This window comes from Hypanus sabinus, chromosome 12 (genome assembly GCF_030144855.1).
Source record: "Hypanus sabinus isolate sHypSab1 chromosome 12, sHypSab1.hap1, whole genome shotgun sequence".
Taxonomy (NCBI): domain Eukaryota; kingdom Metazoa; phylum Chordata; class Chondrichthyes; order Myliobatiformes; family Dasyatidae; genus Hypanus; species Hypanus sabinus.
Genome location: NC_082717.1, coordinates 8,645,133 through 8,658,601, shown reverse-complemented (window position 1 = coordinate 8,658,601; position 13,469 = coordinate 8,645,133). Strand labels below are relative to the sequence as shown.

Below are 13,469 nucleotides of genomic sequence, written 5' to 3'. Positions count from 1 at the left end.
GACTGTCCATTTCTCTCTATAGATAGTTCCACGACCTGCTGATTCTCTACTTCTCTCCATAGATGTTTAGATGACTTGCTGGCTGCCCATTTCCTTCCATTGACAGTTTCATGACCTGTCCATTTCTCTCCATAGAAAGTTCATGACCTGTACATTTCCCTCCACAGATATTTCCATGAACTGCTGATTGTCCATTTCACTCTACAGATAGTTTCAGTCCATACAAAGTTCCATGATCTGTGACCAAAGTCTCATTTCTCCCCATGGGTAGTTCCATGACCTGCCCATCACTCTGTATAGATCATGCCATGTCCTGCTAACTGTCTATTTCCTTCCATAGATAGATTGTGACCATCTGACTTTCCATTTCTCTCCACAGTGAGTTCCAAGACGTCCATTTTCTCTCAATATATAGTTTGATGACCTGATAACTGTACTTTTCCCCCCACAAACAGTCATGACCTGTCTAATTCCCCCCACAGTTAGACCTATTACTTCTGATTTTTAATTTCTCTCAACAGATAGTTCCAATGGCATGCTGATTATCCATTTCCCTCCATAGAAAGTTTCATAGCTTCGTCATTTCTCTCCATAGAAATTTAATGACCTATCAATTTCTCTACTTAGAAATAGACCTATCCATTTTCATGCATAGATAGATCCATGAACTACCGACAGCCCATTTCAAACCATAGATAGTTCCATGGACTGCTGACTCTCCACTTCTCTCCATGACCTGTACATTTCTCTTCACTAATAGTTCCATGACCTGTGGACAGTTTATTTCTCTCCATAGATAGTTATTTAACCTGTACATTTTTCTTGTCAGATAGTTCCATGACCTGTACATTTCCCTCCACAGATAGATCCATGACCTGTTGATAGTCTATTACTCTCCTCAGGTAATTCCATGACTTGCTGGTTGTCCATTTCTCTCCATAGATAATTCCATCACCTGTCCATTTTCATTCATAGATATATCCATGGACAGTCTGTTTCCCTTAATAGGCAGATCCATGGCTTGTTGACTGTCCATTTCTCTCCAAAGATAATTCCATAACTTATCCATTTTCGTGAACAGATAGACCCATAACCTACTGACAAGACCATTTCCCTCCATAGATAGTTCCATGGCTTGTTGACAGTCTACTTCCCTCCATAGATAGTTCCATGACTTGTCCGTTTTCATGCATAGTTAGATCCATAACCCGATGACAGTCCATTTCCCTCCATAGGTAGTTCCATCACCCGTGGAGAGTCCATTTCTCTTCATAGGTCATTCCATGACCTACTGACTTTCAATTTCTCTCCATAGATTGTTCCATGACTTGCTGACAGTCCATTTCTCTCCATAGATAGATAGATCCATGACCTGTCCAGGGGAATCTCTCCAAGCTATGATGTAGTTCACTCAGGTTCGCCAGTTGAGTACAGAATGCTTCTATTTGTAGCAGTTTTGTGTTTTGTAGTGCAGCAAGCCAGTAAGCTGAAGCAAGAGAAGCCCACTGAAGTTCACCACTTGAGTACATAAGGCATCAGTTCACGGCAGTTTCCTGTTTTGAGCAGCGGCCAATCAGTGATTGGGTTTGATTGGCAAGGAGAGGTTAAAACAAGGTAGTGACAAGCGGCACAGGCTTCATTGGAGTGGGCTTTGCAGAAGTGGACAGAGCTAGCGTGAGGATTTTGAGGCCTTAACTCTTTGAGGCTTCAGTGAGGAGAGGCTTCAGTCAGCGTAGTTGAAAAAGCTGTAGGTAGAATTTTTTCCTTATAGTTTATTTATTGCTTTCTTCTTTATACGTGCACAGTTAGAGTAACAGGGATGCCAGGCAGGACAGTTGAATGCTCTCTTTGTGGGATGTTGTAAGGCAGGGAGACCTCCAGTTCGCCTAGCGAGAAGTGCATCCGGCTGCAGCTTCTAACAATCAACATTAAGGAGTTGGATGAATTCTGGATCATTCGGGAGTCTGAGGTGGTAATAGGTAGGATACATAGAGAGGTAGCTACACCCAAGGTGCAGGAAACTGGGTGACACTGAGGAAGGGGAAAGGGGCCAGTGCAGAGTACCTCTCTAGCCACCCCCTCAACATGTATGCCACCATTAGGGGTGATGGCCTAGCAGTGGAAAGTCACAGCAGTCAGGCCTCTGGTACTGAGTCTGGTTCTGTGACTGAGAAGGAGAGAAAAGTCAAGCTGAGGTGATAGAGGATCCGTTAGTTAGGGGAGCGGAAGGGAGCTTCTGTGGATAAGAATGAGATTCCGGGATAGTATGATGTTTCACGGGTGCTGGGGTCCGAGACATCTCAGATCGAGTCCTCAGCAATCTCAGGTGGGAGGATGAACAGCCAGAGCTCATGATCCATGTATGTATTCGTTAGGCAGGAAGAGTAATGAGGTTCTGCAAAGCAAGTTAGGGGTTAGGTTAAAGGACAGACCCTCCAGGGTTGCAATCTCAGGATTGGTACCTATGCCACATGCTAGTGAGGCCAGAACTAGGAAAATCATGCAGTTTAACATGTAGGTAAGGAGATGTAGGAAGGAGATTTTTGGATTACCTCTAGGGAAGGTGGGACTTGTACAAAGGAGACAAGTTTGCAGCTGATCTGGAAGGGGACTAATATCTTAGCGGGAAGGTTTGCTGGTGCTGCACAGGGGTGGGGAGGGGTTTAAACTGGAGTTGCAGCTGGTTGGGAACCGGAGTTGCAGAACAGAAAGTGGAGAGGTTGTGAAGACGTGTTGTTAAGACCTCAGATAGAGTCAGGAATGAAAAGGTTGAGTGTGGTGAGACTGATGTCCTGAGTGGCTGTTTGTCCATTTCTCTCCATAGATAGTCCCATTACCTGTTGACTTCCTCATCTGTGTGTTGTAGTGAGTCAGCCTGTCATTCTGTCTTGTTGATTGATAACTCAGCTATGGGAAAAAGTGTTTTGACTACCTACCCTATCTACATATGCCAGTCATAATCTTTTATACTTTATCTGGTCATCCTTCACTCCAGGGAAAATGAGGTATGGACAGAAAAGCTGTTGATGTACTTTCTTCCTGACTGAAAATCAGTACTCTTCTGCAACAGGAGAATGTCTAGCTCACCATCTCTGATGTTCATCATTGACATATTCTCCACCGTCAACATCCTACACACAGCATTTCATATTTGCAAGCACTGTGTGTGCTTCCAGATTGTTTTGTTTATTTGTTTATTGATTCATTCATTTCTTTATTTACTGTTTTACTTATTTGATATTGTAATTTAAAAAAAAATTTGATAGGTATATGGACAGGAAAGGAATGGAGGGTTGTGGACTGAGTGCAGGTCAGCGGGATTAGGTGAGAGTAAGAGTTCAGCACGGACTAGAAGGGCCAAGATGGCCTGTTTCCATGCTGTAATTGTTATATGGTTATTCAGCTTGGAACAGGCCCTACCAGCCCATTGGGATGTATCAGCCAACAACCCACCAACTTAACACTAGGCTAACTACAGGACAATTTACAATGACTAGTTAACCTGCTGACCAGTATGTCCATGGACTGCGTGAGGAAACCAGAGCACCTGGAGGAAAACTCGCTCAGTTGCAGGGAGAATGTGCAAACTCCTCACAGAGGGTGCTGGAACTAAACTCTGATCTTTGCTGGCCGAGTTATAATGGTGTCATGAAAACCATTATGCTCTCATGATGCGAGTACACTGGAGAAGATCCAGAGGAGATTGGGGGAATTTAGTTTTGGGGAGAGACTGGACAGACTGGCTTTGTTTAGCCTGGAGTGAGGGAGGCTAAGGGGTGACCAGATCAAAGTATACAGGATCATTTTGCCAGGGAGGCAATGGATAATACAAGGGGCATAATTTTAAGGTGAGTGGAGGGAAGTATAGGGCGGCTGTCAGGGATCTCTGGAGTGTGTGACTTTGTGGTGACGAGTACCCCATTACCAGCCCAGGTGGAATGTCTTGTGGTGAAGTGACTCTGCTCCACTTACAGAATGCCCTGCCAGGGGTGGTAGTAGAGGCAGATACCATAGGAGCATTTAAGAAATCTTAGATAGGCATGCTGGTGATACAGGGCTATGTAGGAGGGAAGGGTGAGATCTGACACAATTTTGTTGGCCAAATGGCCAATAATGTGCCTTCATGTTCTGCAATCATTAGCACAAGTAGGGAGGGTAGTCAAAATCCTTTTTCCCATGACAGGGAAATCAATAAACAAGAACAAGGTGAGAGCTAAGAGATTTAAATCGAATATGAAGGCAAGTTCTTCATTTGCACAGAGTGTGATTGGTCGCTGGAGATGATGGAATCGGATACAGCCCATAAGATCGTGCACTTCTTCCAATTTCCAATAAGAGAGCAGGGTGATCAGGTGCGTTGGCTTCTTTGGGGCCAACCAAAGGTGTTTTTGTCTTCTTTAAACATCTTCTTTATGATAGTAGGAGAATGCTGGACGTTAAGAACTTCTGGTACTGCAGGTCAACCCCATCAGTAAGGTGCTCGATCACACAGGGGCTGGGTGCGGTCCTTGTTACTGCCTGCTACAGGAGCTGGAGTCAATGTGCAAAAGCCCAGTGCAGTCTAAAGGTAAGTGATTGTCTTGTGATCACAAGACCCTGCTGGACATTGATAATGTAAAATCCTGAAAACCTGTTTCCCCTTCTTTACTGGCACGAGGGGCAGCTGGGAAACTGTGTGGCCTCGGTTGTAGTGGGCTTGCTTTTTGCAGCAGTTCAGGAGAAGAGATGCCAGTGGCAGTGTAGCAATGCATCCACACTCGGCTGGGAGCTGGTCCCATCAGTGCTGCCCTCTGGTGTTCGATCAGTGGAAGGACAAGCTGAATTGTTTGCCTGCGTGCGTATATTTGTCTGCAGACTGCTCGGAACTGCTTTTTCATGCTCTGAGCCATCAATTTTCAGATATGTCACTCAGGGACTTTGATTATACAGTATATATATATATATTTTGCCTGGCTTTCTGTTTACTTGCTGCCTTATATGTGCTATACGTGCTGTGTGCTGCTGGTGCTGTAGTTTGCTCCTTGGCCCTGGAGAAACACTATTTTGTTTGACTGTATTCGTGTATGGTTGAACGATGATTAAACTTGAATGTGAACTACTACATTTCAGCAAACATTTAAACAGACACAGCACAGCAGAACATGGTCCTAATGCCAACAAACCAAGTAGACAGGCAAAGGGCCTAATGGGCTGTGTTGTACAAGGCCATGACTTTAAATAAGCATTCACAATGATACTAAGATGGGTGGCATTGTGGATAATGAAGTAGGTTTTCAAAGCTTGCAGAGAGATTTAGGCGAGTTAGAAGAGTGGGCTGAAAGATGATAGATGGAGTTTAATGGTGATAAGTGTGAGGTGCTACATTTTGGTAGGACTAATCAAAATAGGATATACATGGTAAATGGTAGGGCATTGAGGAATGCAGTAGAGCTGAGAGATCTAGGAAAATGGTGCATAGTTCCCTGAAAGTGGAATCTCATGTGGATAGGGTGGTGAAGAAAGCTTTTGGTATGGTGGCCTTTATAAATCAGAGCATTGAGTATAGGAGTTGGGATGTAATGTTAAAATTGTACAAGGCCAAATTTGGAGCATTGTGCAGAGTTCTGGTCACCAAATTATAGGAAAGATGTCAACAAAATAGAGAGAGTACAGAGGAGATTTACTAGAATGTTACCTGGGTTTCAGCACCTAAGTTACAGAGAAAGATTGAACAAGTTAGGTCTTTATTCTTTGGAGCGTAGAAGGTTGAGGGGGGACTTGATAAAGGTATTTAAAATAATGAGGGGGATAGATAGAGTTGACGTGGATAGGCTTTTGCCATTGAGAGTTGGGGAGATTCAAACAAGAGGACATGAGTTGAGAGTTAAGGGACAGAAGTTTAGGGGCAACATGAGGGGGAATTTCTTTACTCAGAGAGTGGTAGCTGTGTGGAACGAGCTTCCAGTAGAAGTGGTAGAGGCAGGTTTCATATTGTCATTTAAAGTGAAATTGGATAGGTATATGGACAGGAAAGGAATGGAGGGTTATGGGCTGAGTGCAGGTCAGTGGGACTAGGTGAGAGTAAGCGTTCGGTATGGACTAGAAGACCCCAGATGGACTGTTTCCGTGCTGTAATTGTTATATGGTTATACAATTACCAAGAGATGCAAAGCTACAAAAACAGTTACTTTCTCCAAGCAGTAAGGCTGATCAATACCTCCACACACTAAGCCACTCCATGCACCCCCACCACCACTACTTAAGTATCTTATGTATATGTATTTATTATTAATGTGATTTTTATCTTATTGTTTTTTTTTGCTGCATCAGATCTGGAGTAACAATTATTTCATTCATTTCATTCTCTATTATATCTGTGTACAGGAAATTACATGAAACGATCTGGATCCCTGAATCTTTTTACCATGGAATTATTCATCTTGGGAGATTAATCTTGCTGTGGATAAACATTTGGATTTACCCGATTTACTTCGCTTTTGTCCCTGAGTCAGCAGTTGAGATTTCAAAGCCTGCTTGAGAGATCTGGGAAAATACTTAACGCTGACACTATTTCTTAAATTCATTAACGAGGTGTGGGGATGTTGGCAAAGTTAACATTCTTTACTTGCCCCTAATTATTTTTGAGACATTGTTGAGCTGCCATTCATTTTATGTGTTTTCTTCTTGTAAAAGTATTCTGACCTGCTTTGGGACAGCAAGTTTCAAATTTTTAACCTGGAAGCGAGGCTTCTCTCGCTGGGGGAAAATCGAGTGATCAGCTGACAAAAAGAAAACAGCTGTGATTACAAACACAAGAGATTTTGCAGATGCTGGAAATCCAGGGCAACACATACAAAATTCTGGAGAAACAGTTAACATTTTGGGCTGAGACCCTTCATCAGGACTGGAAAGGAAAGGGGAATATCTAGAATTAAGAAACTGGCGGGAGTGGAAGGAGGAGATGCTAGAAGATGACAGGTGAAGCCAAGTGGGTGGTGGAGGGAGGGATGAAGTAAGAAGCTGGGAGTTGAGATGTGCAAAAGCAAAGGGCAGGAGAGGAGAAGAGGTAAGAGGCTGTGATCAGTGTGTTACCACATGGATGACAAGGGAACCTGTGTGGGAGGGTTTTTAATGTTGAAAAACCAATGTACTGCAGCAGTTCCATTCTCTGGACCTCAGTGATACAAACTTGCTTGCTTGCTTGCAGTGGATGCCCATGACATCTTCTGTGTCTTGTCCTGCTCTTTGCTTTTCATGGAGCATTGCAGAACCACCTTTCTGGCCTTTGGGTCTCACTCTAGATGTGATGCTCCCGTCTACCAGAGCTGACTTCACATGCTAGGGCAGGCATCTCACCGGGGTATGAGGCTCACCGGTTACCCTCACCTTGTTTAGCGTGCCTGTCGAAGCAGTTTACAGGGAAGTGGGCAGTCTTGCATGCAAACCGCTTACTTGGAGACATAGGTGAGAGCTGAGTATGAGTGAGAACCAAAGGTGAGTGAGCTGCCCCAGAATGGACATGACAAGTCCCTTCACCAGAGGTGCTCCCCTCCCTGGACACCCCATACGGTTCCCAACATATTGATACAGCTATAAAGAAGGCAAGACAGCAGCTATACTTCATCAGGAGTTTGAAGAGATTGGGAATGTCAACAAGTACACTCAAAAACTTCTATAGATGTACCGTGGAGAGCATTCTGACAGACTGCATCACTGTCTGGTATTGTGGGGGTGGGGGGGGGAGCTACTGCACAGAACTGAAAGAAGCTGCAGAGAATTGTAAATCTAGTCAGCTCCATAGTGGGTACTAGCCTACAAGGTACCCAGGACATCTTCAAGGAGCAATGTCTCAGAAAGGCAGTGTCCATCATTAAAGACCTCCAGCACCAGGGCATGCCCTTTTCTCACTGTTACCATCAGGTAGGAGGTACAGAAGCCTGAAGGCACACACTCAGTGATTCAGGAACAGCTTCTTCCCCTCTGCCATCCGATTCCTAAATGGACATTGAACCCTTGGACACGGCCTCACTTTTTTAATATACTGTATAGTATTTCTGTTTTTTGCACAATTTTTAATCTCTTCAATATACATATACTGTAATTTATTTATTTTATTATTATTTTCTTTCTCGCTCTTCTAGATTATGTGTTGCATTGAACTGCTGCTGCTACGTTAACAAATTTCACGTCACATGCCGGAGATGATAAACCTGATTCTGATTAGTGTTGGGACTAATAACAACCATTAACACATGGCTTTCAATAGCTCTTTGATGAGGCAACACAATATTTAAGCTTGCAGCTCATTCCAGCCTATCCTTTTCATTAAGATATAGCCCATAACCACATTCTGAGGTGCTCTACTCATAAACCCGTGTCAGACGCAGCAGCGGACTCAGTCAGTTGAAATGAGCCATCAGCTTTCAAGATGCTGCAATTTAAATGATTGACGTACAACACCCAGTTGGCACTTACCCGGTCGCCTTTCTCACCCTTTGGTCCCATTTGTCCCTGAAAAGCAAAGAGAAACTCACTTGAAGGTCCTTATATGAGGCACAGAGTTAACAGAGAGAGGGCAGCCAGAGCAGAAACGGCTAATACGATGGGGCATAATTGGGAGGTTAGTATAGCAGGGAAGTCGGAGGTAGGTTTTTTTTACACTGAGAGTGGTAGATGCATGGACCACGCTGCTTGGGGTGGTGGTACAGACAGATACATTAGGGACACGTAAGATACTCTTAGACTGTCCACAACTTCTCTTCAAATTTGTTCATCTAAATCCGGTGGACTGTTAGATGGTCTGTAATATAGCCCCATTAATGTAGTCATACCTTTCTTATTCCTCAGTTCCACTCACTAGACAAGTTCTCCAGTCTGTCCTGACTGAGCACTGCCATGATATTTTCCCTGATTAATAATCCTTTAATCACTCTTGTCTTGTCTAAAACAACAGAATTCCAGAATATTGAGCTGTCAGCCCTGCCCTCCTGCAAACAAGTCTCACTAATGGTTACAATATCATAATTCCTGGTGTTGATCCATCCCCTGAGCTCATCCACCTTTCCTATGATACTTCTTTCATTGAAATATATGCAGTTCAGGACACTGGTCACACCACGCTCAGCCTTTTGATTCCTGACTTTGAATGAGGTCTTACCACCATCTGTCTCCATAACCCCACCACTAACTCTGGTTCCCATTCCCCTGCAACTCTAGTTTAAACCCCACTGTGCAGCATTAGCAAACCTTCCCACTAGGATATTAGTTCCAAACTGCCACTTTTGTACAGGTCCCACCACCATGTCAAGCTACCAAGAATAATTCAGCTGGAAACAGTTTGCACATATTCTCATTGAAACTGTGAAAGGTGAGAATCATAAAGGCTTCAGTAACAAAGTGGAGTCTTTAGTGAATTCGTCCAACATTTGCACATATATAGAAATCTAAAGCTAACACCCAGACTGAAATACCAGGCAGTGAAAGTACAGGGAGAATATTTAACTATTTGAACAGAATCGGGTTTAATGTTCTATTTCAAAATGATTTCTCCTTTATTGTACTTAACATTAAATATTAAGCTTTTAAATCTTTATAATCACAGACTATGGCTAAATATTTAATTGAGGAGAAATGCATGTTAGAAAATGTTTAAATGTCAGCAGGGACCTTGAGAATTTCATATAAAATACCATAGAGGTTAGTGGGAGAAGGCAGGAGAATGGAATTGAGAGGGAAAATAAATCAGCCATGATGGAACGGTGGAGCAGACTCGATTATCTAAATGACCCAATTCCGATCCTATGTCTTCTGATCACACAACAATATTGGAATGTCCACAAAATATCTTGAACTCTGTGTTAAGTTCAATCTCTTGCCATTTGACACAAGAAAAGATTAAATCAATAATTCTTTCCTGTCTGTCTGCTAAAAGTACAGAGAGCTCTTGGATGTTTGTAGAATGTTAGTTATGCTCGGGTTTCTGCATAGAATTTAAGCAAAGTTGTTGAAGACAGATTCACAGTTCCTATTTAGCAAATCTGCTGCAAATGAGCGAGGCTCAGTCTGGGCTAGGATAGTGGATTAATTAAGAGGACCACTTACCGGTGCTCCTGCAACACCTTGTTTTCCTTGAATACCCGATTGACCAGGGGAACCTGGGTTACCTGGAGATCCCTGAAATACAAAGAAGCCGTGAACTTTAGCAATCTGGAATGAAAATGGTTGCTCTGTTCAAAATAGTTAAGTATGTGCAAGTAACTAGAATGTAAAGTTACGGACAGAGAAATCACAGATTTAAAGGTTTTCCTATGCATCACGGTCTGGTATGGAAACTCCAATGCCCAGGAATGGAAACACCTACAGAGAGTGGTGGGTATAGCCCAGTCCATCGCAGAAAAAGCTCTCCCCTCCATTGAGCAGATCTACAAGAATCTGCCTCGAGAAAGGAGCATTCATCATTGAAGATCCTCACCATTCAGGCCATGCTCTTTTCTCAGGCAGGAGATACAGGAACCTCAGTCCCACACCACCAGGTAAAGGAGCAGTAACTACCCTACAACCATCAGCCTCCTGAACAGGCAGGGATAACTTCACTCACTTCAACACTTTAACTGATTCATCAAGCTACAGACTCACTTTCAAGGACTCTACAACTCATTCTCTCTGTGTTATTTATTTATTATTAAATCTCCACAATGTATCTTCTTTTGCACATACATTGTCCATCAGTCTTTGTTTATGTATAGTTTTTAATGTGTTCTATTGTATCCCTTTACTTTCCTGTAAATGTCTACACAAAAATAAATCTCCGGGCTGTACATAGTGACATATACATACTTTGATAAAAAATATAATTTGACTTTAACTTTCAAAATTTATTGTCAGATCATGGAGGGTCTAGTGAGGCACAGCTGAGTGCATTTCTTAATGGAGAATTGAATAGGTACTTGAGGTTTAATTCAAAGCCATGGGAATAATATGGTACAAAATAGTTAATCATGGATTTTGCTTGGCAGGTTGGTTCAGTCAGGGTATTCTGTATGGATACCAGAGACTGCAGATGGAGTAACCCAAAGCAAAGACAAATGGCAGGGCTTCAACCCAAAACATTAACCATCCCTCTGCCTCCACGGATACTGCCTTATCTGCTGAGTTCTTCCAGCAGTATGATATGCTCAATACTTCTTTCTTTTCTGTAGACTTACTGTGTTCGAGATTCCACCAAGTAGTGAGGCATTTTATGAACATTAATGTAAATGGAATTGGTTTCCATCTGGAAGCAATCAGAGGCTGAAGGCCTGCACCTGCGAAAGTGTCGGCCCTACTTGGACTATTCCTGAGGAGAGCAGCTGTGAGGATGTGCCCAAGTTCACACTTTGAAAAATTAGCTTTTCTCTGGTAAAGGCTGATACATGAGGGACGTTTAAGGGACTCTTAGATAGCCACATGGATGTAAGAAAAGTGGGGTTGTAGAGGGAAAGGTTAGATTAATCTTGGAGCAGGTTAGAAGCCAGCACAACATCATGGGCCAAAGGGCCTGTACTGTAATATTCCACATTCTATGTTCTAAGCTAAAGATAGGAGGTCAACAGTGGATCAACATACTTCCCTGGAAATTGGATGATGTACTTCATTTTCTACACTGCAGGAGGTGGTGTAAAGACATTGAACAGATCCTTAGATATGTACATGGGTGAAAGAGAAGTGGAGGGTTTTGGGCTGTGTCGGAGATTGATTGTGGAGTAAGTTAAAAGCACAGCACAAGATGGTGGGCCAAAAGGCCTGTGCCGTACAGCTCTATATGTTCTACATTCTCTTCCTATTCTTTACCTCTTCATGTGTGTGGTGGGTGGTACCACTCCCTGTCAGAAGTGCATGGTGCATCAGCATTCCCATACACAGCTTCCTCACTCTCCCACCAGGCTTTTCCATTGATTCTTCCAGCTCCAACAGCAAATCGCACTATCTGAGAGCCAAGCCCACTCATTTCACATGCAAATTTCCAAACAAGATTCAGAATTCCTGATTATCAGCACATGCACTGGATTCTGAGAATGCTAGGGTATCATTTGTTTCCTTGGTCTTAAATAAAACTGGTATGGATTCGCCCACAGTATGGCACGAGGAAAGGTTTCCAGACAAACTACCTCTATTTCCTGAGGAGGCTGAAGACAGTTGGACTTTGCACATCCATACTCACTTCATTCTACAGAAAGGCAGTAGAGAGCATCCTAACAAACTGCATCACTGCTTGGTATGGAAACTACAATGTGGCAGATGGAAAGGCTCTCCAACAGGTAGTCAAAACTGCCCAACGCATCCCTGGCACCAGCCTTCCTGCCATCAAGGACATGTATACGGAGAGATACTGGAAAAAGGCCAGTAACATCATGAAGGATCCCACCCACCCTGCTCATGGACTGTTTATCTCACTTCCATCAGAAAAGTGGTCGTGTAGCATCCATGTCAAAACCACCGGACTCAAAAACAGTTCCTTTCCCCAAGCAGTAAGGCTGATCAACACCTCCACCCACTAACCAACCCCTCCACATTCCCAACCACCACTACTTTATCATTTCCTGTCAGTCACCTTAAGTACAAACACTCCTATGTCTGGTCTCATTTTATGGACGTATGATTAAGCTATCTCATGGATTTATATTTATTGTGCTTTTTGGTATTTTTATTCTGATGTTTATATTTTCTGCCTTTTGAGCTGCATCGCATCCGGATTAACTGTTTCCTTTACACTTGTGTACAGGGAATCACATTAAACAATTTTGAAATACCATCAAACATCACACACAAAATGCTGGAAGAACTCAACAAGCCAGGCAGCATCTATGGAAAAGAGTGAACAGTCGACATCCAAGGCCCAGGCCCTTCATCAGGACTGGAAAGGAAAGGGGAAGATGCCCGAATAAGAAGATGGGAGGGGGGGAAGGGGAAGGAGGATAGCTAGCAGGTGATGGGTGAATCCAGGTGGATGGGAAAGGTAAAGGGTTGTAGAAGAAGGAAACTGATACCAGAAGAGAGTGGACCATAGGAGAAAGAGAAGGAGAAAAGGACCCGGGGGAAGTGAGTGGTAAATGAGAAGATGAGGTAAGAGGCCAGCGTGGGAAAAAGAAGAGGGGAGGGGGGAGTTTTTTTTTTACTGAAATAATAAATTGATATTCATGCCATCAGGACAGAGGCTATCCAGACAGAATACAAGGTGCTGCTCCTCCACCCTGAGGGTGGCCTCATCTTGGCACAAGAGGCAGCCATGGACCTACATATCAGAATGGGAACAGGAATCAGAATTAAAATGTTTGGCCACCAGGAAATTCTGCTTTTGGTGAAGTTATGCAACCATTTATTGTACTCGTTGCTCACTGCCACATTTTCTACTGCCTGGACAAACCTCTCTATTGCCAGTCACATGAACAATCTTTGATCAGAAACCCAGTTTCACCTTCTATGGATGCTGCCTGACCTACTGAGGTTTTCCA

General features: G+C 43.3%; 1 protein-coding gene across 4 annotated transcripts in view; it reads right to left on the bottom strand.

Annotated features, from left to right (window-relative positions):
• The window catches only part of LOC132402615 (collagen alpha-1(XII) chain-like), a 380,160-nt gene that overhangs the window by 30,352 nt on the left and 336,339 nt on the right, over positions 1-13,469 (bottom strand). For all 4 annotated transcript variants that reach the window (XM_059985520.1, XM_059985521.1, XM_059985523.1 and 1 more), the window contains 2 exons: positions 10,081-10,152; positions 8,455-8,490 (listed from right to left, as the gene is read on the bottom strand). In XM_059985520.1, coding sequence (XP_059841503.1) covers positions 8,455-8,490; positions 10,081-10,152 — 108 coding nt within the window. The remainder of the gene's footprint in view (positions 1-8,454; positions 8,491-10,080; positions 10,153-13,469) is intronic.